Source organism: Colobus angolensis, unplaced genomic scaffold (genome assembly GCF_000951035.1).
Source record: "Colobus angolensis palliatus isolate OR3802 unplaced genomic scaffold, Cang.pa_1.0 Scaffold51, whole genome shotgun sequence".
Lineage (NCBI taxonomy): Eukaryota > Metazoa > Chordata > Mammalia > Primates > Cercopithecidae > Colobus > Colobus angolensis.
Genome location: NW_012118599.1, coordinates 5,329,660 through 5,355,579, shown reverse-complemented (window position 1 = coordinate 5,355,579; position 25,920 = coordinate 5,329,660). Strand labels below are relative to the sequence as shown.

Here is a 25,920-nt window from a genome sequence, read left to right as displayed (position 1 = left end):
TTCAACATGTCTTACAGATTTTATCTCCTGCCTCTAAATCTGCCCACTTCTCCATTACTCCTACAGTGTACAAGTTACACTGTCTCTTGCTGGGTATCTCTGGATCTACTTTCGACCTCTCCTGCTGTCTACATTCTGCCTACAATATTTTAGATGTACAAGTATGATAATAAGTGCTACCTCCTATCCATACTACCCCCTTAAAAACCTACAACAGCTTCAGAACACTCTTAGGGTGAAAACTAAAATTCTTGATATTGCCAATGTATGTGGCCCTGACACTTAACCTCTTGGAACCCTGTCATTGTCAACCCCTACTCTCCACATCAACCATCATGGTATTCTTTCAGACCCTCACATTCTCCATTCTTCCTCCCACCACAGAATCACCTCTTCACCCTCTGCTCCTCAATCACCTGTGCTGACTCCTTAATATCTAAAAAGTTAGAATGCCCCCAATCTCAATCTCATGCTCCAAATCTCTCTTCTACCCATGTTTTCTTCAATAATGACATCACCTACTTCCAACATGGCTGCTTCCAAACCCTAAATTACGCATCTAATTTGCTTCTTGACACCTTCTCTTGATGTCTCCAACTTTGCATGCCCCTGCTGCCTTCCATCCTGACAAACCTATTCCCCTCTCAGTCTTCCCATCTCAGTGCATGCTTCCACCATTCACCAGCGTGCTCCATCAAAATACCTGCAGCACTCTTTCCTTGCTTCCACATGCAGTCATCAGCAGGACCAGTTGTTCTCTCCATCTCCACTGCCTCTTCCAGAGTCCCAGCTACATGATTTCTGACCTCAGCTGGCCTCATAACTGATAACCCAGCTCTACTCTTATCTCCATAACCCATCATCTACAGAGCCAGAGAAGTTTTTTAAACAAAAATCAGATTTCACTATCCTCCTGTATAAAACCCTTCAGTGATTTCCCCTTTGACCTCTCATACCTGAACAAGGTCCTGTGTGACTTGACACTTGCCATATCAGACAATGCTGTCCTCTGCTCACTCTGCCCCAGCTATAGTGACCTTCTGCCTGTTTCCCCCCTACCCTCACCCTAGGCCAGCTGGTTCCCTCCCATCCTTCATGTCTCAGCTCAAATTTCTCTTCCCCAGAGACCTTCCCTGTCCATTCAATCTAAAATGGTACCCTTCACATTTTATGCCCCAGCTATTTTCGATCATACCACCATACTGACTTCCTTACCAGCATATTTTATTTTATTTTATTTTTTTTTTTTGAGACGGAGTCTTGCTCTGTCGCCCGGGCTGGAGTGCGGTGGCCGGATCTCAGCTCACTGCAGGCTCCGCCTTCCGGGTTTACGCCATTCTCCTGCCTCAGCCTCCCGAGTAGCTGGGACTACAGGCGCCCGCCACCTCGCCCGGCTAGTTTGTGGTTTTTTTTGTATTTTTTTAGTAGAGACGGGGTTTCACCGTGTTAGCCAGGATGGTCTCGATCTCCTGACCTCGTGATCCGCCCATCTCGGCCTCCCAAAGTGCTGGGATTACAGGCTTGAGCCACCGCGCCCGGCCACCAGCATATTTTATAATTTCAACTATGTCATTTATATTTCTGTATTTGTTTGGGTATTGTCGTTCTCTCCACTAAGATCTGAGCTCCCAGAGGGCAGCAATCTCTTCTAATTTGCAATCTCTTCTACATGTCTAGTGCTTACAATATGACCTGGCACATAGTAAATATTTGCTTAATAATTGAATGCTGTTTGCTCTGGCTAGAACACCGTTTCCACCTATAACCCACTTTGCTTAATTAATGCCCATTCTTCTTTCAGATCCCACCTCTGAAATTATGCTTCAGGGAAGCCTTCTCCAACTTCCCATAAATGCCTCAAGTTGACATATTCGTGTTTTCAGAATCCTATATAACCCATCCCTTCACAGAATTTATCATATATGTAAATTTACATTTACTATTTGATCAACATCTGAGTTTTTACTAACATTATATCTCCAGATCATAGCTCAATGTTTGACAAACATAAAATTCATGTCAAATAAATAATTTTAAATAACTGTGAACATAATACCTATTCTACAAAGAAATTCTGTACATAGAGAAAAGCACATCAAAGCACACCCATCAAGATATAAGATAGCTACCTATCATTTCACCAACAGGGATCCCTGATGTGCTGTATGTCCTTCCAGAAATTTCCATATTATGTATTTGCATACATATTTTTATTTCTTTATCTACAAAACTAGGCTAGTATGTAATATTAATCCCCATGTGAATGTGAATCTCTGCTCTCTTTTGTCAACTTGGAGTTCACTATTTTTCATCTTTGCCAAATTAAACTTTAAAATAGATTCCATTGCTGTTTTAATTAATATTTACTTCAATTTTAGTAAAGAAGACCATTTTTTCTATATGTTTATTAGCCAGATGTATGTTTTATTTTATGGTTCACATACTCAAACCCTTTCACAAATATGTTTCTGATGTATTCATATTGTTATTTTTATTCTTGACATATAAAAGTTCTTCACATATAAAAAATGTTAGTCCTTCATCTGTACTATTGTATGTTGCAAACATTGTCTAACTGATCATTTGTCATTACATTTTGTAATTGACATGCAGAAATATTGACCTTGTTATGTTGTCAAATCTATTATTTATTTGCTACGGCTATTGTTTTGCTTGTTATGATCAGAGAAGTCTTCGCTAGTTTAAATTACAGGTTTACTTAAACTTTCTTCAACCAAATTTATGGTTTTAATTTTTTACATTTTGTTTCATAATCCACCTATAATTTAGAGTAAAACATAAAGTGGGAATCTAATTTTATATTTTTCCAAAGCATTTACTGATTATTCCAGCCTGTCTTCAACTAAATTCAAATGCTAATTTATTCAAATTCTAAAAATAATTCATGACTGTGTTTATTTCTGGTATTCTTTTTAGTTTTGGTGCCAACAACAGATTACTCACATCAGAGGCATATATTTAAAAAAAAAAAACTGCTAATGTTTGGCTATTTTCAAATATTTATTGTTCGAAAGAATTTAATGAGTCAGATTCTGATGAATATATTAGACCTGTGATTCAAGTTGTATTAGATTTGACATCTTTAAAATAATGAACCATCAAATTTTTGTTCTGCATCACCATTTATTCTCAACTCCTTTTATGCTTTTGAACAGAGTTTTATAGTTTTGTTTTTATAGGTTCTGTAATTTTTCTTAAATTTACTTCTAGATATTTGTGGTTGAAATTTTAAATAAGATTGTACATTATAATTTAAAAGTTTATTGCTTGTATATTAAAAAGCTGTTGATGTGCATTTATTGAAGGCAACTGATAGTTTTTCAGATAATTCTCTAGTTTTACAGGATGAAATGTGGTTTATAAACCACATAAAAAATAGCTTGGATTATTTTCAATAGTTGGATCTAATGTATTTTTCTTGCCTGGATACATTAGCTAAAACTTTAATAACAATATTTAATGATTATTGTAATAAATGATAATATTTAATGTCAGTTTTTCTCATAAAATACAAAACTGAGAAGAATCCTTTAGTGTTTATTTTGTATTATTATTTAAACCAGTGATTCTCCACTAATGGTTATACCATCCAAATAAATAGCATTAATTCAAAATAAGTATCCTTGTAGTCTTCATTTACTGTTTATTCCAAGAATGTTTGCTGAATTTTATTAAACGTATTTCCATTTTGTGCCAAATTGGTCATGTTCTTAATCTTCACATCTGGTATTAAGGTAAATTATATGAATGGATTATTTCATTTCAAATTATCTTTGTTCACTTGAATGAAACACATTCAAACATAGCTTGCTTTGTTGCTTTTTTATTTATGACTTTTACATTCTATTTGGATGTTGTCTCAGTTTTCTTTTTCTTTGAGCTATTTTAGTAGCTATAAACAAGTGTAAAGATTATTTTATGCCTGTTCCCTATTGGGAATAGATTATATAGCACAGGAATTATTTGATATTCAAATGATTGGAAGAATATGGTATAAATTTATGTAAGCCAAATATATTTTGGAGATAAATCTTTGATAAATTTATATCTTTCACTATTTCTGGTTCTTTATGTTTTATTCTTCTCTAGCCAATAATGATAACTCTAAATTATCATTAAAAATTCCTTTTTATAAAGTATTTTTCTCAAAAATCTTAAAGTTGCACTATATACACTTATATTTTTTATATTATAACTGTAACCTATTCTGTACATATATTTGAACTGTCATTTCTCATTTTATATATTGGGGTTTTCTTGGTATGATTAAAGTTACTAGAGATTAAATCACTACCTCTTTTTAAAAATTTAATCTTACTAATTTTCTACTTTCTATTTCACCAATTTCCACCTTTTTCTTGCATTGATTGAGTTCATTAGACTTGTGGGTTATTTTGTTTCTAATTTCTCATATTGACAGTTATTCTTTGTTTAGAAGAAGTCTCATTGTTCAGAATAATTGTCAATATGAAAACTGTCAATAAGAAAAGTTTGTTTGCTTATTCAATCACAAAAGCATTGAATGTGATGGCATGTTTTACAATATCTCGTATGCTATACTCTCATTATTGTTATTTCCCAGCTATTCTGTTGGTAAAGTTTTGATGTTTTCTTGGGTATAAAAGTTATTTAGAAAATAATTTATTATACCTTTTTTTCTTGTAAGAAATTAAGATTGTTGGTTTATATTTTATTTTAATCTCCATGTTTATTATATTGTGATCACATACTATTATTAAAATTTATTAAGTTTGTAATTATGGATATATGTATATTTTAAGGAAAAGGAGTAGTTTGATATATAAATTAAATTTCTTTTATTATATTACTCATGTTCTTCATATTTTCTTTACCTTTTTTAACCTAATTAAAAGATTTGGAACTGAAAGAGATAAATAAATGTCTTGGATTGTGATTTTTGTTTCTGTCAATTTCACCTTATATTCCCTAGAGATTAGCTTTATATTTCTATATTGTATTTGTCTGCTGTAAAACTTTTCTGACTGTTAGGGTCTCGCTATGATTGAAGCCTTTACTAATGTAAAGTATAATTATTTAACCGATTTGAAACATTTATTTTGATTTTTACATGTTTTGCTAATAATTTTGAGGCTCCTTTATTTTAGATGTCAATGATTTATTCTTATTTAATATTTAACTTTAAATTTCTCCTAATTGGTTTTAAGTTTTCCTCTGGTAAAAAAGTTATAATTACATTTTGACTTTTAACCCGATTTTTCTACATAGCATTATTTTTCACAAATATTTTGTTTTGTAACTGGTAAATTTATTCTTACTTTCTTATTTCTGTTTTTTAAAATATAGTTTTTTGTTGCTTTTATTCTTTTACCATTTCATTTTCTTCTTTTTTTTTTTTAATTTACTATTTATTTTACGGTTTCTTTCATTTTTTCCCCTCTGGTGATTTGGAAAGTATACTATTCAAACTTCTAATAAAACAAATTAACTCATATTTACCTCCTATGGTTATAGTTCCAGATTTTTATCTGATAATTTTGAATGGTAAAGATTCATTTATATGTCATATTTGCTAAACTATTATACACAGTTAAACAATCAAACACTAATCTAGGTGTTACTGTGAAGGTATTTTGTCAGTGTGGTTAACACAGTCAGTTGAGTTTAAGGAGATTACGCCACTCAATAATGTGGGTGGGCCTCATCAATCAGTTGGAAGGCCTTAAAAGCAAAACTGAGATTTCCTTTGGGAAGAAGAAATTCTGCCTTAAGACTGCAAATCAGTTCTTCCGTACTTTGCAACATGCTGGCCTGCTTACAGATTTCAAACTCTCCAGCTCCCATAATTGTGTAAATCTATTCCTTGAAATACATCTCTTTATATATAAATGCATGTATATTAATATTTATTATATCTATTGTATAATTTATATACGTATAACAGGATACACACATACACACACACACAAGCACATAACCTACTGATTATATATTTTTTGTATAAACAGAACCCTAACTAATACATTAACTTTTCAAATGTTATGGTATTTCTTTTACAAGAACAATTATTAGAATTTGTTTTAGGTCGGGCGCGGTGGCTCATTCCTGTAATCCCAGGCCTTTGGGAGGCCGAGACGGGTGGATCACCTTAAGTCAGGAGTTCAAGATCAGTTTCACTGACATGGTAAAACATCTCTACTGAAAATACAAAGATTAGCCGGGCATGGTGGTGTGTGCTTGTAATCCCAGCTACTTGGGTGGCTGAGGCAGGAAAATCACTTGAACCCAGGAGGCGGAGATTGCAATGAGCCAAGATTGCACCATTGCACTCCATCCTGGGCAATAGAATGAGACTGCTTCTCAAAAAAAAAAAAGGAATTTGTTTTAATAACCATAGTTACACTATAATATTTAAATTATTTCAGTGCTTCTTAGTTATTTATATTATTCTCAAATTTTATTTCTGTTCCCCAATTTTCAATTTAGTTTAATCTCTTTATTTGAACACTGAATTTTCTTCCATTTTTCACATGTGCGTCTTAGCAGTGTGTCCAATTCTTTGGTCACAATATTTTTTTTTCCTTAAACATTTATAGATGTGGCATCACGATCTTCCCACATGTGATGGTGTAGAGGTGAATGCTAAGGCTAGAAAGCTTGATGTTCCTTTCTTTTACTTTTTGTTCACTCTATTTTTCTTATACTATGAAGATGATGTAATGAAGCAATCACCGTCCTTGATACTAACCTTTTCTAATAAAATGTAACTATTCTCATGTTTTCTATGTGTATTTCAGTTATAGTTTTCATTATTCTTTCTGTTGTAGTTATTCTGAGTTCTTATTAAAAAGGACATATTACCCATAGATCGTTTTTAACTTTCTGATCTCTATTTCTAGTACTTTATCTTTTGTCATTTTTACTTCCTAGTCTTATCTTCTGTGTTCGAATAGATCTCCATCAGTTTGTTCTTCATTTTACCTATGCAGTTTGAGGCAGCAATGATTCTATCCTTTACTGCCTTCAATGCATTATTAAATTTCACAATATACTTCATATGTTTCTTCTCCCTCCTGTTTTATTTCTGTCTATATCTTAATGAGCTACCTTTTCAGCTTAGACATAGTATTCTCACCTCATACTTCACCTCTTATCTCATGGAATTCATGTATTTTAAGATTTTTATGGACAGCAACAATTATGTATTATCTAAAATTTTCTCCTGGAATAAACTGTGTTCCTCTACTACCTTTTGCATGTTTTGTTGTCCTTCTCTAACGCTATGGAGATATTTTTGAAATTCCCTATAATCGCTTCTTTTTCTACTTACTCATCCTTTAATTATAATGCTTAACCTAAAATTCAATTTCATATTGTAACAAAATCTCAAGCAGAAGCAACCTAAACAACCACCAAGAAAAAGCCCTAAGTTACTCTCATTCCTTACCTCTCATTTCCTGAGGCAATATCAGCTCCAAGATGTGTCCAGGAATTCTTAGGATAAGCACTGTAAAGCTGAACTTTCCCATAAACCCCTGAAAATAAAAGGAGTAACAGTTGGATAGAAAAATCCTTCAGAGGAATTAAAGCCAGGTAAGTAAAAGTCATTCCATAGGCTGTTGTGCAAAACATGGGATATAGAATCTCTAAATGAAGGTTCCATATTATCAAAAGCATTATTTAAATGCTCTATTTTACAATACTAAGATATATCTCACATGGCTATGAAACTTATTCTCTCAAATGCTATAGAAAAAAGAATGCTACACCACATCATAATAATCTAAAAGGTGGGAAGCAGACCACTCTAATGACTAAAGTTGAAGAGATACTCCTTTCCACTCTTGATGTGACTCCAAACCATTTGCAGTTCTTTTGGAAGTTAACCAGTTTTGATATTTTTTGTTATACACTAGGTTCTCCAGAAGCATGGTTAATTTTATTTCCTTAGGACAGAGTTCTGGAGCTATTAGCTTTATGTTTAGTGGCTGGACTTAATATTTTGTCTTATAAATATCAAGGGAGAGATTTCTAAGTCCTTGGTTTCAAAATGCAATTTATTTCAGACTCATAAATTAAAGTCTTACCAGGAACGTGCTTGATACAGCCCAGTTTTATTTTTACATGTCTTTCCTCTTACATATTTTATTGCCATTTTCAACCATAATTCCTCATATTCTAGTGGTTTAAAAATGTTTTGACCACAAAACTCACCAGTAAAAGAAAAAACATGTGATCGTGTACTCTAAGCACATGTATATTTATTTTATTTACATAATTCAGATATTTATATTTAGGTAAAAAATATACACATATATGAATATACTAATATATATTTGAATAGAAGTTCTAATATTTTATTCCTGCTTCCAAATGTATTGTCTGCATATCCCTGGATTGGTGCACGCTATTTTATTGCAACTCATCAGTTTAAAATTTTTACAGTTTCCATCAGAAATCATAGAAATAAAAGAAGCAGGAAATCACTAAGGTACAAATAATATGCCTTGGGTTTTCATCTGATATGGACCGGAAAAAAAATCCCAGTTAATTAGAACTTAACCAACTGTTTATATCAACATCCGTATTTTTCCCCCCACATATTAACTATGAAAATGTCAGAAGATAATAAAACTAAATCAGGATAAATGGATATAAAAAGAACCCCATTTTCAGGATGTGTCCTGAAACCAATCTTTCATAATAGCATTTATGTATTTCATAAGACATCATCACCCAAAACAAAAATCCATCTTTTTTCACTACAGGCTAAGTAAGCTAGGCTTAGAAGGATCCTGAAGTAATTTAAAGAGATTTCCAACCAAAACGTTTATAACAAAAAGCAGTTCATGTCCTTAAATTTGAATTATCCAGAAAATTCAATTGACCAGAAAAGCAGATTTCTTGGTCATTTCCAATCATCAAAGTTTACTGTAAAATGACACAATTTCTTAGTTGTTTCAAGAAGATTATAAATGATTTAATACGATTAAAATTCTTCATCTACTTATGATACTACAAAAATTTGAGCATGCAGTGAAAGAAATACTTCATTCTTTATTTCATTTTAGTATCAAAGAAAATTTCAAAGACACTAGTTTGACCATACGGCCAGGATCAGGGATCAGAGCAGACATCTGTGGATAGTCCTAACAGAAAGTTTGTTCCAGTATTATCACACTACAGAAAAGAGTGGATACCACAGGCAAAAGGAGATCAAATGTTCTTATAATAATCCATCTAGTTTGTCAACTTGGAAAAATTAAAACATTCTTGAATCTCTTATTATTAGAAAGATAAAATAAATAGCATGCATGGAAAAAAAACCTTTGGAAACTATAAAGTGCTATCAAAGTATTATATGACAATGATTATATATTATGGAACTAAGTTAACAAACTTCACACTATCTTAACATTTTTGTCTCCACTCTATTGAGTTACTGAGATCCAGAGAGGGAGCCACTGACTGCTAATGAATATTAAATTCATATCTCATAGTGTTCAGAAACCTCAGAAATGATGATCCTTGCTCTTTTTCCACAAGGTAAAATGGTTTACTTGAAAACCTCCAACAGAGCAATGCATCTAAAGGAGAATCCAAGGAAATTAACAACCAATTTTCTTTAAGAATGTTCGTATTTTTTTCTTTTAGTTAATTTTTTCTCATTTATATAATAGTTGAAGTAAGTTCACTATACTTTATTATTATTTTAGATATTATACTGTCACATAGCTTAAATATAATAATATATTTATTACTCTTTTAGATATTGTATTGTCACACAGATTAAGTATGTTATTATATTATAATAACCACACAGCTTTATAGTGTCAGCATTTGGATTAAGATTATTATATTATAATAACATATTTAAGCTATGTGACAATAAAATATCTAAAAGAGTAATAAAGTATAGTGAACTTATTTCAACTATTATATAAGTGAGGGAAAAATAACTAAAAAAATGAACATTCTTGAAGAAAATTGCTTCATGCCAAGAGTTATCCCTTTTTACTTATAAAATCAGTAATGCCCATATAGAAAAAGTGGGAAAATATTTAAAATCTGATGAACATTCTCTTATCCCTCAAAACTGAGTTAGTTGGGGATACATACATACGGTTATACAAGCCCAGTTCCAGTTTCTGTACTTTTACATAGATCAGTTTAAAATAGGATTTGGTATTGTGGCAATAGCAAATAAAGAAATTGTCAACAGTGAATGTTTCTTATTAATGTATAGATCAGTTGTATAAATGTATCAATAATAGAGTAGTATTTATAGTTGATAATACTGACTCAGTCAAAACTTTAGTGTCTGACTAATCTGGATCTTAATCCAAATGCTGACACTATAAAGCTGTGTGGTTTTCTGCATGTCGTTCATCATCTCTGAGTCTTAGTTTTGACATCTCTAAAATGGACACTGCTCACAAGAGAGCTGGTAAGTAAAATAATAAATATAAATTACCTAAAAGAGTGTTTGGAATTTAGCATATGTTCTATGAATAGTATTTCTCTATAAGACACAAACACACAATACACACACATGCATTTTATTTTTAATGAAAACGATATTATACTCTTACCAATTGTTCCTGGGTCAATATGAATTCCATTCAAACGGTCACAAAAGACTCCCTCTGAGGCTCTAAGGAGAATCAGAAGCTTTTGTTCCTTTTCTAAGGGATTTTCTAAAGTACCTGTTTACAAAGAAAAGTATATCATTCAAATCAATTTGAAATTAAAAGAAAGAAAGGGAGAAACTGAGGTAAAATTTCAAGAATGCAACGTAGATACTGTAAAATAGACTACATGGAGGAGTCAGTGGTTATGTAGATGAAATAAGAATAGGAAAAACAAAAGATTCACTAAACTTCTCTGAAGGAGACTCATGTATTATTCACCAGATCTTCACTCTTCTTTCTTTATTAAGGCAGCATAAACTTTCATGACCAACTAATATTTATACTGGTCGTATGACTTGCTTTGGCCAGTGAAATTTGTGTGAAAGTGATAGGAATATCAGTTCTCAGTTGATGCTTCAAGGGACTTGGCAAGTTGTTTTGTTTTGTTTTATTTTGTTTTTTACCAGATTTTTTTCAACGTTGTTCTCTACCATGAATGGAAAATTCCTTAAATAGCCTCTGGTATCTGAATGAAGAGACATACAGAGCAAAACGGAATAGAACACATAAGCTGGAGCCAAGTCCAATCAAGTCTAACATAAATATTTCTTGATGCAAACCACTGAGATTTGGGGATTATTTGTTACAACCATTATTATGGCAAACCTGCCTGATACACTGTCTATGGCTAGATAAACTTCAAATTCCTTTATATGCATCTTAGCATTTACTCCTCACAACAAACCTGAGAAGTCAGTATAATTATTATCCCAGTTTTAAATATTTGCACATAAAGAGTCTTAGAGGTTAAGGGACTTGTCTAAATTGATCCAACTATTAAGTAATAGAATCTATTTGAACAAAGATCTGTTTATGCTAAGTGTTTATTTAACAAATAAGAAGTTATTTTCTAAAACTAAATTCTTTTACCAGCATAAAGATTCATAAAGACATAGGCTATGATACTCAGACAGCAATTGGAATTGTTTCTGACCTTATTTTATTGATGTTAACAGTGGAGTTTGGTATGAAAATTCATACTTCTATGGTATGATAATTGTTCAGAGAATTTGTCAAAATCGCGTTAGTGAGTATGGACTTAAGGAAGGTTAGTCTCTTTGGAAAATGTGTCTTGGAGTACAAAAATATTAAAGTTATTAAAGTCAGGTTTTTAAGAAATAACTGGGCCGGGCACGGTGGCTCAGGCCTGTAATCCCAGCACTTTGGGAGGCCGAGGCGGGCGGATCGCAAGGTCAGGAGATCGAGGCCATTCTGACTAACACGGTGAAACCCCGTCTTAGTTAAAATACAAAAAATTAGCCAGGCGTGGTGGCGGGCGCCTGAAGTCCCAGCTACTCGTGAGGTTGAGGCAGGAGAATGGCGTGAACCCGGGCGGCGGAGCTTGCAGTGAGCTGAGATGGCGCCACTGCACTCCAGCCTGGGCGACAGAGAGAGACTCTGTCAAAAAAAAAAAAAAAAAGAAAGAAAGAAAGAAAGAAAGAAAGATAACTGGTGGGAAGGTAATCCCCAAATTGCATACCAAATCAGACAGATTCATAAAAACCACCGGCTATCAAATGCGTCTTCCCAGTTTATCAATTCCCGAAAAGAAAACCAAAAATGACATTGATAAATACAATGTGAAATAACTAGTAAATGTACAATTGCCTGGTTTTCATCTTAGTTGCTGGTCTTTCCAGCAACATAAAATCATCCCCTCCAGCTGACACTTCCTATATACCTCGTTAGCCAAAAGGCACAGGTAAGTCTGAAGCTTGCTACATACCTATCTTTATAGTTCAGCCTTCACTGCCATTACTCCAGTACTCTGCTGAAAGCAAGATTCAGAGAGGTAAGTAAATCTGCCTAGAGGCATATAGTAGGTCAATGGGTGAGCAAACCTATGCATTTCCAATAATATGCAAAGGTGTGTTGCTCCTCTGTGTAGGTAATGAAACTCCTCAGCTGAGAGCCTGATGCATCATCTTAGTGAAAATAAAGATGTGCTAGAGCAGAAAGAAGGGAAGCAGGGGAGGATGAAAATGTTTAGTAAATGTGTATAGCGTAGCTGTTATCTTGCCGTTACAAGTCTGTCCAGTAAGCTGTTTTCCAACTGTGATTTCATTTATTTCACGGAGGGTAGTTTAGAGTCTTTGGGAAAAAAAAAAATGGCCTAGCACTAAAGAGATACCAGAGAGAAAAAAGTAGGACAGTTTTTGCCCTAGAGAAACATATGCAGAGCCCCACAAAAAGAGTTCAGCGTTCCTCTAAAATTAGAGATTAAATCAATTATGCAACCCAATACTGCAGCACATGTGGAGCTTTCGCAGAAAGTCTAGGCAAAATTAGATAGCCTGCCGTGATCTTTTGGTATCTGCAATGGCCAGAATTTGGCTTCTTTTTTGTAACTGAGGGAAAAAGAAAGATGGAGAATAGGGACTAAGTAGAAAGAAGGCAAAGGTGACCTAAGAGAAGGAAATACATGCTACTGTAACATTGAAATCCTTCTTGAATGTGTAAAAGCTGATAAATGGAAAGGTTTAAAGGCTGAGATCCTCATTTTATTTTCAAATCTAGCAATCAAAGAAAGGTGAGGTACTCTCTCCAGCATGGGCTTTGCCCCTAAATGAGGGTAGCCACTTCTGAGACAGAAGATGCTAAGGATATGCAGCTCATCTTTGGTTTACCTTTGTAAGCTTCTCTAAACTATAGCAAGAGGCATATTAAACCTGGGCAAATGTATGTATTCATAATGGGCGGGAATATAATTGTCATTGTGCTGCAAAGACATTCCGGATGTTTTCACATGCACAATTTAATTCTCACAATTTTATGACGAATACAGTTGAGGTTCTGATGAGGAAACTGAGGCAAAGAGAGGTTAAGTAGCTTGTCAGGAATCACATAACTATTAAATGGTGAAGTTGGGCCTTAGACTTAATAAGTACCATCCTAGGACATGTGGATATGGAGGAACAGAAAAGAAGTAAAGGGAAGCAGACATTACTTAGGATAATAGTAGGCAGTGAAGGGGAAACAATGTGTTCCAGATGCTAAAATCATGTGAGATGGAAGAAAATGAGTTCTGGCATATGAAAGATAATCATTATAATTATTTGGGGAATATGGTACAAATGGGTTCCAGGAACTTCAAAAGGTAAGAATAAGAAAAAAGGACATTCCCTTATTTTATTAACTAAAGCTCTTTGATGGAATCAAGTATAATCCTAGTTTGCACTTAAGCCCACTCTATCAACATGACTCACCAGACCTTGTACCAAGCCAACCCATAAGAAATTATTTACCCTTCCCTCAACTCACTCTCCTCTGTGCTCATGAGATTTCCCAGCATTTACATGTTTTACCTTCATCTTAACTAACTCTGATTCATCCCACAAAACTTGGCTCCACCATAATTTATTCCTGAAAGCCTTCTATGATCCGGAATTAGATGCCCCCTTTTGTGTGTAAAATATTCTGTACCGCTTGCTAAAGTAACTCTACTTCAAGCAACTTGTCCTAAAGAATTTGTAGGGGACAAGGGCAAAGAATAATGCCCAAAGTTCTCCACTGCAGTGTTATTTATTTATAATTGGCAACATTTAAAAACACCTTGAAATAGCAAACAATTAGAAATATTTTTGTCCATTTTAAACTTCTTCCTTTCTTCGCAGACTTTTTGACATACTTAATAGCTGAAACATACAAGTCCCCAAGCAACCACATACTCCCTTGCCTCTGCCCCTCTCTGCCTTCACTCCTGTTTTTGTCACGGCCAACTCTTACATACTCTCAAACCCAGTTCAGATGCCATCTCTTCTGGAAAGGGCCTTGTCAACTAAGTCTGGGTTAAGTGACCTTCTAAGGGCTATCACAGAATGCCATGCTTTACCACAATACTTCTAAAACTATACTGTAAGGGCCATTTACCTGATTGCCTCCTTCTCTCAGTGAGTGCAAGAAGAAACTATGTACTCCCAGCAGAGTTTATTTGAAGATATTTTATTCCAGAAATGTTTAACTTGGTAATTTTTACCAACCCTCCTGGAGAAAACAATTGGAATAAAGAGAAATACCCCATAGTAATAAAAGACTAACTTCACCAGTAAATCGCAACTTTTAAGAGTTTATGTACCTACCATTATAGCTTAAAAATATATACTGCAAAAATCAACAGGACTACAAGGACAAATGGATATACCTATAACACTTGTTGTAAAGCCAACACAACTGTTGCTTAAAAAAAAAAAATACAGTAATGATACAGCAGTTTTGAATAATGCAATTTGCATATTTGACATAACAGGCATAGATGGAAAACTAGACCCACAAAGAATGTACATTCTTTTAAAGCATGCACAAGGCATTTTAAAAAATTGATCATATGATGATAAGGCAGTTTAGCAAATTTTTAAAAATTGGAATTATACAGCATTTGTTTTCTGACCATAGTTCCACCAAAATTTATAATTCGTAATAAAAAAATTTCAAAAGTAAGCTATATTAAAGATTTTTCCAATTATTAAAGAATACCATTAAGAAAGTAAAAAAGCGGCTGGACGTGGTGGCTCATGCCTTTAATCCCAATACTTTGGGAGGCCGAGGCAGGTGGATCACAAGGTCAAGAGATCTGGACCATCCTGGCCAACATGGTGAAACTTTGTCTCTACTAAAAATACAAAAATTAGCTGGGCATGGTGCCACACACCTGTAGTCCCAGCTAATCAAGAGGCTGAGGCAGAAGAATAGCTTGAATCCCTGTCGCAGAGGTTGCAGTGAGCCGAGATCGCGCCACACTACACTCCAGTCTGGTGACAGAGTGAGACTCCATCTCAAAAGAATAAAAAAAAGAAAAAAGAAAGTAAAAAAGCAAGCCACAGAGTGGGAAAAGACATTTGTACTACATATAACAGACAAAAGATACATTCCAAAATACACAAATAACTTCGGTAAATAAATATAAAACAGGTACATTCATCATTAAAAAAGAGTAAGAGAACAGCTATTTCACAAAACAAGATACTCTCAAATAAATAATAAATACATTCTACTATGCTCAATCATATCATATAAAAGAAATAAAAATTAAAACAAGAATGAGATCTCACTATATATCAGTAGATTGGATTTATGTTTAATTAAGCATATATTTTTCATTTTATAAAATTTGTTGTATATGTATGGCATTTTCCACAATTAATAAAAATATATTAAATGACTATGTTCCAAGAATATTCTTCAATAAGTTTTGTTGATCAAAAGAGGGGAAACTGGCCAAAATTTTAGTCACATCTTCTGAATATACTATTTTCCAGGTGCTATTCACTGAATCCAAAGCAAAAATTGTATTTTTATATAATTTGTATTTTCATCTGAGTTAATCTTAAAACTCTATAAATACCTTGATTGCACATGAAAGATAAAGAAATTACCCCCAAAATAAATTTTGTACATTTTTCCCTTGTCCTCAGAAGTGGGTTAAATGATGATGACTTTGGAAGTTGAGCTTCTATCCAAAGCATAACTATTTTTCTCATGCCCTGCAATAGCGATTTTCTCCAGCCCAGAGCCTCTAGAACCTTCTTACTATCATATAAACCCAAGCTGGTAAATAGCACTGAACCAAGTAAATTGCAGCACACATGTTTTTCTGAAGCAGCTTTTAATTCGCAGTGTATATTTGACCCGCTTATTCCTAAAACATTCCTCCCCAATAGAACTGATTCCATCTGAAAATAAATGTAGGGTAGAATGGGGCTTGCAGTCCAGTAAGATAAAAATTGGTTATAAAAATCAGTAGGCATTATTAAATGATAATGTCCAACCGCTCATACAGTGATTTTATTCAGGCTGACAAATTTTCATTTTTAATGAGGCTTCTCAACTTATCAATTAATGGAACATTAAAATAAACATGAAAATATGTTATTCATTCACTACTTGCAAAATGTACAAAAATTCTTAAAACTTCCTCCATAAGGTTGAGCAAATTACCTCATTTCTTTAAGCTTCAGTTTCCTCAATGATAAAATAGGCACAATAATAGCATCCATTTTTTGTGAGGGTTAAATGATTTAGTCCATGCTAATAGTACAGGGCACAGTGTCTGTATATGATACACGTTTTTTAAAAATATTGGCTTTTAGTAGTATTAATAATAGTAGTAAAAAAGATAGTAATAGTAACCATGGAGGTATCACACTTATTCAAAATTAACCTTTAAATTTGAAAACTTAAAAAAATAAGGCAAGTTCTTCCTAGCAAGTAACATCAATTTCTAAAGTACTAGCTAGACACTACACATTTCAAAGTAAAAATATTGCCGGGCCCAGTGGCTTAAGCCTGTAATCCCAGCACTTTGGGAGGCCGAGACAGGCAGATCACAAGGTCAGGAGATAGAGACCATCCTGGCTAACACGGTGAAACCCCATCTCTACTAAAAAATACAAAAAACTAGCCGGGCGAGGTGGCGGGCGCCTATAGTCCCAGCTACTCAGGAGGCTGAGGCAGGAGAATGGCGTGAACCCAAAAGGCGGAGCTTGCAGTGAGCTGAGATCCGGCCACTGCACTCCAGCCTGGGCGACAGAGCGAGACTCCGTCTCAAAAAAATAAAAAATAAAAAAATAAAAAAAATATTAAGTGACTACTTATTTCAATGTCCAGCCCAAGGAACTTCAGAAAACACAAAGTTTACCTTAAACTGAAACATTCCTGTAAGTTTTCTAACTAAAAAAACAAATCATTCATTCATTCATTTATTCACTAGTTTTCTTAAAATTATTTTGTTTGTATGCAAAATTAAATATTTTATAATAAATTTATTATTTAATTAATTGTTTTAATAACTAAATAAATCCCTAAGAAATATTATATTACTGTTATATGGATTCATGAGTCAAAAGTACAGTTTAAGAAAGACTGATTTAAAAATTATTAAAATAGGAAAGATGATCACTGCAAATGCCTTTAGTAAAGACTAACTGATGTCCTAATAGGACAGAAGAATCTTTATTTGTATTAGCGTTTGGGTTAAAAAATATATTAAAAATACACACACACACACAAACACACACACATAGATTTAAGGATAATGTGATGTTATGAGAGAACTAATATCCATCAGAAAATAAACAGATCTTTCTATTCTTAATATCATTTTGAAATAAGTATTATTTAACTGTTGGCTGCCAGCCTTATTAGGGACTCTCCAAGCACAGAAATGAGTTCTAGCGTTTTCTGTACCTCTAAGGGGCAAAGCTTTTACACTTTTGCTCCTACAGCTAAATAAGTAACAGCTTTAAAAGTCACATCCCTTTTATGTCACCTTTTTATTTTATCAAGCAACTGTTAGTTTGATTAGGGAACTGTCCATCTAAATAAACTGAACAAACCATGTATTCTGCAGATATCTATGTACACTTATATTTTACACATTGCATGCTTGGGTATTTGTGTCTTTTTCTAATCATAGTTAAATTTGAAGGAGGACATACTTTTTAACTTCATATATTTTTTTAAATGAACATCACATACAAGATTCTCTCTGGCTGCTCAATGGGTCTGACTACTGGGTATTGTGGCTTTAAGCTGGAGGATATGTTTTAATCTACACTTTTCTCAGGTTTGTCTCCTTGTTATTACTTAATCATCCAATGAGCCTTACAGAACTGTCAGTTTGAAAGGCAATAAACTGTGTATGGATTTTTCTTCTTCTTTAGGATTGAGAAAGTCCCAATCATGGAAGCAATGAAAGAAACTTCCATATACCCAGTACTTCATTTCCTGACAATCAAAGGCATGTGCTAATGATGACCTTAGGCTCCTGGCCACAAATGTGAGACAGGGCTGACAAATACCCATCACTGACCCTGAAAAACAATATGTGACAAGTTTTAGGATAAAAGCCGAGTGCCTAGTATAATTACTGAGCAACTAGACAATGCATCATGTGACCTGGTTGTGACAGGCCAAAGGAACAATGAACTGCTGTGTCCCCAGGGATGGCAATGGTTGGGGCATATCTTGTTGACTTAGGGATCAAGGAGGGTTCTATTAAGCTGTAAATATCCATCAGAATATTTGTCTCAGAAATGTATTTTTACAATACAAAAAAACTTTATAAAATTATATAAATGTATTATTATTTTATATTATTTAAATGGTACATTTATATTATTTTAATAATTAATACAAATGTATTATTATTGGTAACATCTCTCTGAAGTCTTCCTAAAAAGTATTAAAAGAAGATTTTTCATTCGCAGTTTTAAAAGTACAAGATTAAAACAGTCTTTATTGAGTTGAATGTTTGAGTCAACAAGTTAACAGCATTGATAACTAAAACAACAAGGAATGCGTTTGTTAAAGCATGGGCAATGTCTCATGTAAGAAGAGACACTGATGAAAGGGATGGACTCAGACAGTTATTCATGGGCAAAGCTTTTATATGTTTTAAAAAACATTTATATCAACAAACAAGTGTTTATTGAACAAGCTTTGAGTTGGGGACATTTTTAAGTCGGTTTTCCTGTTCTAACAGATTGTAAAAATGAAAATACTTGGAATTCCTACAAGACACCAACGTTTTCAATTTGATTTTATACCTCCTTTTTTCCTTTCACATAGGGGATAAATATATTGTAGTCATCTAAACATTAACACCATAATTTCTTCCTCACAGATGTAGACATTTAAGTCTAAGGAGATTAAATGTTTTCCAGGAAAAAGGCAGTGAGCTGAAAGACAAACCTAAATATGCCCATTCACTTGTGTATAGATTATTAGTCATAACAGCATATTATCAGAATTCTACAATGCAGTAGGTACTAGGGTTATAAAATGTTCTGATGACGTCTATCATTTACTGGAGATAAGACACTAATTAATTATGTAATGGAGATAGACACTAATGCTATTCATGTCATCACTGAATGCAATAATGGCAACATGAATGAGTAGCATGGACCAGAAGGAAAGGTACACTGAAATTTACTGCATGGAGACAAGAGAGGCTTCATATTAGACTGGTGCAAAAGTAATTGTGGTTTTTGCCATTAAATAGTAAAGGTAGTCCTTGGGCAAAGGCTTGAAGGACAATATTTAAGATAGCTAAAATAGCCACTTGTCCTGGTCCTGTTTTTTGTCAGCTCTGAGACCTTGAAACAAATCGGTAATCTCTCTGGATTTCAGTTTCCTTACCAATAAAACAAAACAGATGTTTCAAACAATCACAGAGATTTGCAACATCACAGTTATGAATCTACTATTGGGGTATTTTCCAGAAATTGTACAATGAGTTACTAAACTAAAATCATAATTCATGTCTCTGGAATTTCCATATTTATGAAGCTAATTTCTGTCTTACTAAAGCCATACTCTGAGACTATCAATAAGTAGCAATTCTCAGCATAATTTGGACTCATTTTGTTCTTTAATGCTTTAGAAAGCAACACTCTATATCTCAAAATCTGCCCCATGAAACTCATGATGTTCACTATAAACTCACTACTATTTATGATTCTCCAGCTACAGGGGCTGCCTTTCTGCCTCACGACTACTACACAAAGCACATTTCTCCCTCAGGACCTTTGCACTAACTCTCCCTCAGCCTGAAATGCTCTTGTTCAAATCTTTGCAGGTCTAGCTTTTTCTTGTCTCTACAGTCTGATGTCACATTGACTTGTTAGAAAGGTCTTTACTAACTATCTAACATATGGTTGCCAACATCCAACCTGGATCTCTCATTAATTAATGTTCCTGTTTAGTTTCTTTCAGAGAATGTATTGCCATCTGAACTTATCTTCCTCATCTATTTTACTATTTGTCTGTTTCCCCCAATAAAATAATGCAAGCAGGAATTGTTCACTACTGAACGTCTTGTTCACTGTGGAATATTCAAATGCCAGAAAGAATGCCTGGCTCTGAGTTGGCACTCAATGAAAGAGGGAGGTGGGGAGGAGATAAAGGAGGAAGGGACAAATCTACAAAGGAAACTTTGGAAAATCACCATATCAGAGGAGTTATTTTCTCCTTAGTATCTATTTATCCATTTCATTTCACCATCCAAAAGAAAATCAGTTATTCATGAAAGCAATCCCATAAAGGTTTGATGCCATGACTCAATATGGACAACTATTCATTTTCAACCATGAAATTCAATATGTTCAATGACACCTCAGGCTATACTAAAGCCAAAAAATGAAGTTGTTAAAGAATAGATAAATGGTATTGAGCTTATGAAAAGTTATTGCTCCTGAAGCAGTAAATGTTGCATTTTTATTTGTTTTACATGAAAAGTAACAATTTGTGTCAAAACTATATTTATCAGCCATTATAAAAAACAAAAAGCTGGAATAAGATGGCCAGTTTTCTTTTCTATTTTCTTTGTCATTTCCACTGTATCTCATATTACTGACCACTTCCTCTTGTAAATTGCCTTCTTTGTTTCAAGATAGTATTTTCTTATCATTTCATTTTCTTTCCACCTATATAACTGTTTTTTTTTCTTTTTCCATTCTTGTTACTGAACTCAGCTTCCTCTACCACCCTTCAAAGACTGGTGCTCCTCAAAATTTCTATCCACAAAATCTGTTTGGCCAATTTTATTCACATCTTTAATTTCACATTTGAGCTGATGATCCTCAAATATGTACATTTAGCACAGACCTCTCTCATTGGTTTCTTTATTCATAAATCTACTTGCCTTCTAGATATTATCACTTGCATATTTCATTGAAATCTAACCTTGAGATTTATGAGTCTGGGTATTTAACAAACCACTGTATAAAGTTTACTGCATACTCAACATTGTTCAAGCACTTTAATAAATATTAACTCATTTAATTTTTAAAAACCTCTATGAAATACGTACTATTACTATTTCTACCTTGGAGATAAGGGTACTGAGACACAGCTAGTTCATATAACTTGCCGAGGGCCATTCAACTAACAGAGTGAGGAAAGGGCACTCATTCTTGGCATCCCCATTGACCCAGATCTCCCAACCCGAAACCTTGGATATATCCCAAACAACTCCTCCTTGCCTCAGATCAAAATTATCACTAGGTTCTAGTGATTTTTACCTCCTCAATGCATCTCTAATTCATTCTTTCCTCTTTAACTCCTGTTAAAGAGTAAACCTTAGTTCACTCCCTTACAATTCCTTTCCTAAAACATCTCAGTAGACTTCTCCTTTTTCACTGTGTCCCTTTTAAGTGCATTCTCTACACTTCCAGCACTAATTTTTCCAAGAATAAATATAATCATGTCACTTCCTTACTTAAAACTATCCAGTGACTACCCACTGCCTTCATAGGAAAATCCAAACTCCTTAGCATAGTATATCAGGTCAAGGTGCTTCATCTACTACCACCATTTCATACAAAGCTGGCTATCCAGACATACCCATTCCCTGCAGTTTCTCGAAAGTATAATGCTCATCTAAAATATGTACCTGTTCACATCTCTTCCTTTATCTTTAAGCTCCCTCTAGGTTGGAAGACATGACCCTTCCAATCATGTTTTTACTCATTTGTCACACTATTTTATGGAGACACCTCTTGAAAATTCGGGTTCATGATTTCTGTTTCTATATGCCCAGTATGCCCCATGGTACTTGGTACACGGTAGGCACTGAGTAAACCCATGATAAATGAAAGAATGGACACACATGTGTAATTCTTTAAGCTTATCTTAAGTGTTTTATCAGACTAATGAGACAAGCACTGAACGAAGAATGAAATTGAGTTTGGCATTTGTGATGCAGCTGTAGCCCTCTAAGCAAAGCTTTGATCTTGAGCTTCCTTTCTAATTCTAGCATTCTATGATTCAACTCTATTAAAAGTCCATTGATACCTTTGCCAGCACCAGCTGCCTTAAAAGCAGGACCACCAGCTGGGCATGGTGGCTCATGCCTATAATCCCAGCACTTTGGGAGGCCAAGGCAGGTGGATCACGAGGTCAGGAATTCGAGACCAGCATGGCCAACATGGTGAAACCCTGTCTCTAATAAAAATACAAAAATTAGCTGAGCCAACATGGTGGCGGGTGGCTGTAATCCCAGCTACTTGGGAGGCTGAGGCAGGAGAATTACTTAAAACTGGAAGGCAGAGGTTACAGTGAGCTGAGATCACGCCACTGTACTCCTGCCCAGGCAACAAGAGCAAAACTCCATCTCAAAAAAAAAAAAAAAGCAGATAGCAGGCATACACTGGCAGCACTCTGTGCCAATGTCCAAATCTATTAAGTTTATTTACTAACTAGTCTTATTATCTATTTCATGTTGGGATTTCTTTAGGGTGTGGTAAAATTGGACAGATGGGTTGAAAGTCTTCCTTCAGGCATAATACACATAGGATTGGGCAGATGGGTTCCAATAACCAACCTTTAGGCCTGGAACACATGGACGAAGCAAGGAGGAAAAGAATACACCACTCTCTAGTGATGGGTAAAAAATAGAATTGGGAATGGAGAAATTTTTTAATGAGACCTGAAATATATAAAGTAAAGCTGGAAAGTGGCACAGTGTCACTTACCTTCAAAGATACAAATTTTTCAGGCAGCAAGCTATATATTACAGTAATAAGTGACCTTAGAAATCCAAATAGAACTTACCGAAGAAAGAGATCAATCTTTGCAATAGAAGATATCAACTGGAAATAAGTTTTGTAGTAATAAGAACAGGGTTCAATGTTATTTAATATTTCTCAATTAATTAGACGAAGATTTTACGCAATGTTAAACAAATGGGCAAATGGTAGCAATCTGCGAGGAAAAGACCAGACTTCAGGAGAATATCTCCAGTGTAGAAAGATGAACTGAAATAATTAAATGAAGAGATGGGTAAAAAGTATTGCCCTTAGATTCCCTCAAAACCCAAGGGAAAACAAAATAAGCCCAACACAACTGTACAATGTAGAGATATGTATTTGTGGCAGCACAAATAAAAAGAGCAGGAATCAGAGCCAACAATGTAGCTGGCAGGACTAACAGCATGACCTGGCTGGATAAAGAAGTCAGTTTAATATTTGGCTGTATTAACAGAAGAATCATATCTGTTCTGATAGCTAGAGGCTGTGCTGGAGAGCTTTTGTCGACACCTCCATTTCCAAGCTCTGTGCTTCTCCACCCTACCCAGTGCCCCAGGATGTGGCTGACCTTTGTGTACTGCATCAAGTTCTCCTTTACTCTGACTTCCAGTCGGATGTGGCCAAATGGTAGCACAAGCAGAAGACAGGAGAGAAGCAAAAGAATGAGATAAGAGTGTTTATTCCTGTAGTTCCTTCCTTGTACTGGGTGAATCCCAACCACACAAAGGCCATGCCTCTGGGGTGATCTGACAACCATCTCTAAACCTCTCTCTTTATCTCTGGGTTCCTGTAACATTCTTTCCTCAGTCCTTTATGGCCAGAGGTAGTAAGGATAAGTGGCTTTACTAGCCCTAGGGTATACCTCATCCCATTTGGATCTTTGTAAATCATTCCTTTATTTAAATCCCTTCAAACTGTCTAATGCATATGACATATATTTTCTGTGGGCATCCTGGCTGATAAACATTTATTGAACACCTACCATATACCAAGCATTTCCTGTGAGCTGTTATGTTTAATATCTCTCTGAGGAAGTTTCTACTGTTATCCTACATATGTTGCAGATGAAGAAATGAAGGTGCCCAGAGGTTGACTTGCTGAAGGTCAAACAGCCAAAAGGTGGCCCAGGTGGATTTGGTCCTTCCACCATCTGACTTAGAGCCCATTCTGTTAACTGCTATACTCGTTTCATTCTGTTCGGAATAGGCAGATCCCACCTGGGAATAGTTCTTTCTCCCTGGCTTTCAGAGGATTAAACAAAACAAAGTTGTGTTTAGAGGCAATGCCAGCAAGGAAGAGGGAATCTCATAATAATCTATGGGAAATGGAGTGTACAAATTTGAAAAATTTTTCTGAAAAGCAATTTGGCAGCATGTATTAAAAACCTTTAAAAAATGTTCTTATCCTTAGGCCCATTAATTTCATGTTTAAAAACCCATCCTAAGGAAACGAAGATATGAATAATGATTTAATTATTGAATGTTCATTGCTGAGTGAGTTACAAGGACAAAAATCTGAAATAACTTAGATGCTTAACAAGAGAAAAATGGCTAAATTATTATACATGCATGCATATCTATATATTCCCATATATTATATAATGTTGAAATCATTAAAGTTGGGCCTTTGAAATATAATGAGTTGCAGAAATTCTTACATTGTTTATACAGGATCAAAAAAAATCAAAGTATATGCCCTACGTTTTGAAATATATGCATGTGTGTGTGTGTGTGTATGTGTAAGAAAAAAATGATTTTGAGATAAAACACCAAAATATTAATTGTGGTTATATTTGCACTTGGAAAGATTTGCACTTGGAAACTTTGAGTGATCACTTCATTTCCACCATATAATTCTCTTTGTTTTCCTGTATTTGCAGTTTTGTACCATACACTAAAAAAAATCCTTAAAACAGCAATAACTATGAACCATGGTTATAAACTGTATGACCTAAAACAGAAAAGATTCAAGAAGATGTGAATGAAGTGCTATAGAATTAAAAGGAGTATGATACTTGTCCTGAATGGCTCAAGGGGAAGAGCCTGAACCTATGGAAATTGGAGGAAGATAGACTTTAGCTTAACGGAACAAAAAGAATTCTAATAGGATTTTAAATAGTGGGAACAGATTGCCTTGAAAGGTTTTGATTTTTTTGTCCCTGGAAGTATTCAAGAAAAGGATTGATCATATTTTTTCAGAAATCTTTTTACAGTGACTTAACCTTTGTTCAGGTAATTAGATCTAGAATTTTCTCCCAACAGAGATTCTAAAATTTTCATGCTACCTAACAATGATATCTAAATATTTCCTTACCACCAGAGATATATTTCTTTGGAATATGATATGATTTTTTTTCTGGGAATTCTCTTTTAATCTTCTTCCTGGGGCAAAGTAGGATGCCCTCCTAAAGTTCTAAAGTAGTTCCTTTGGAGACAGGGTACATGTCTTGTCAGCATTTATACCCATCGCTTACAACAGTTCTAAGTATATAGTCCACCCAGAACATTTCAGGTTTTTTTAATTAAATAAGCCAAATCTGGTTAATACACTACCTCAGATCCATTCCATTCTGCCTGTCCTGGGGCCCCAGTAACATGATCCGCTTCTCAGCAAGAGGAGCCTCATCTCCTGGCACCTACTGATTCCCTGGTCCTTCCCTAGCTACCCAGGGAGCCACAAAAATAACAAAGTCAGAGGAGTTA

The 25,920-nt window shown here is 34.4% G+C and overlaps 1 protein-coding gene across 1 annotated transcript in view; it reads right to left on the bottom strand.

The window, feature by feature from the left end:
- PKHD1 (polycystic kidney and hepatic disease 1 (autosomal recessive)) overlaps window positions 1-25,920 on the bottom strand; it is a 475,948-nt gene that overhangs the window by 150,821 nt on the left and 299,207 nt on the right. Inside the window, 2 exon segments of the mRNA XM_011960244.1 lie at window positions 7,448-7,535; window positions 10,593-10,706. Coding sequence (XP_011815634.1) covers window positions 7,448-7,535; window positions 10,593-10,706 — 202 coding nt within the window.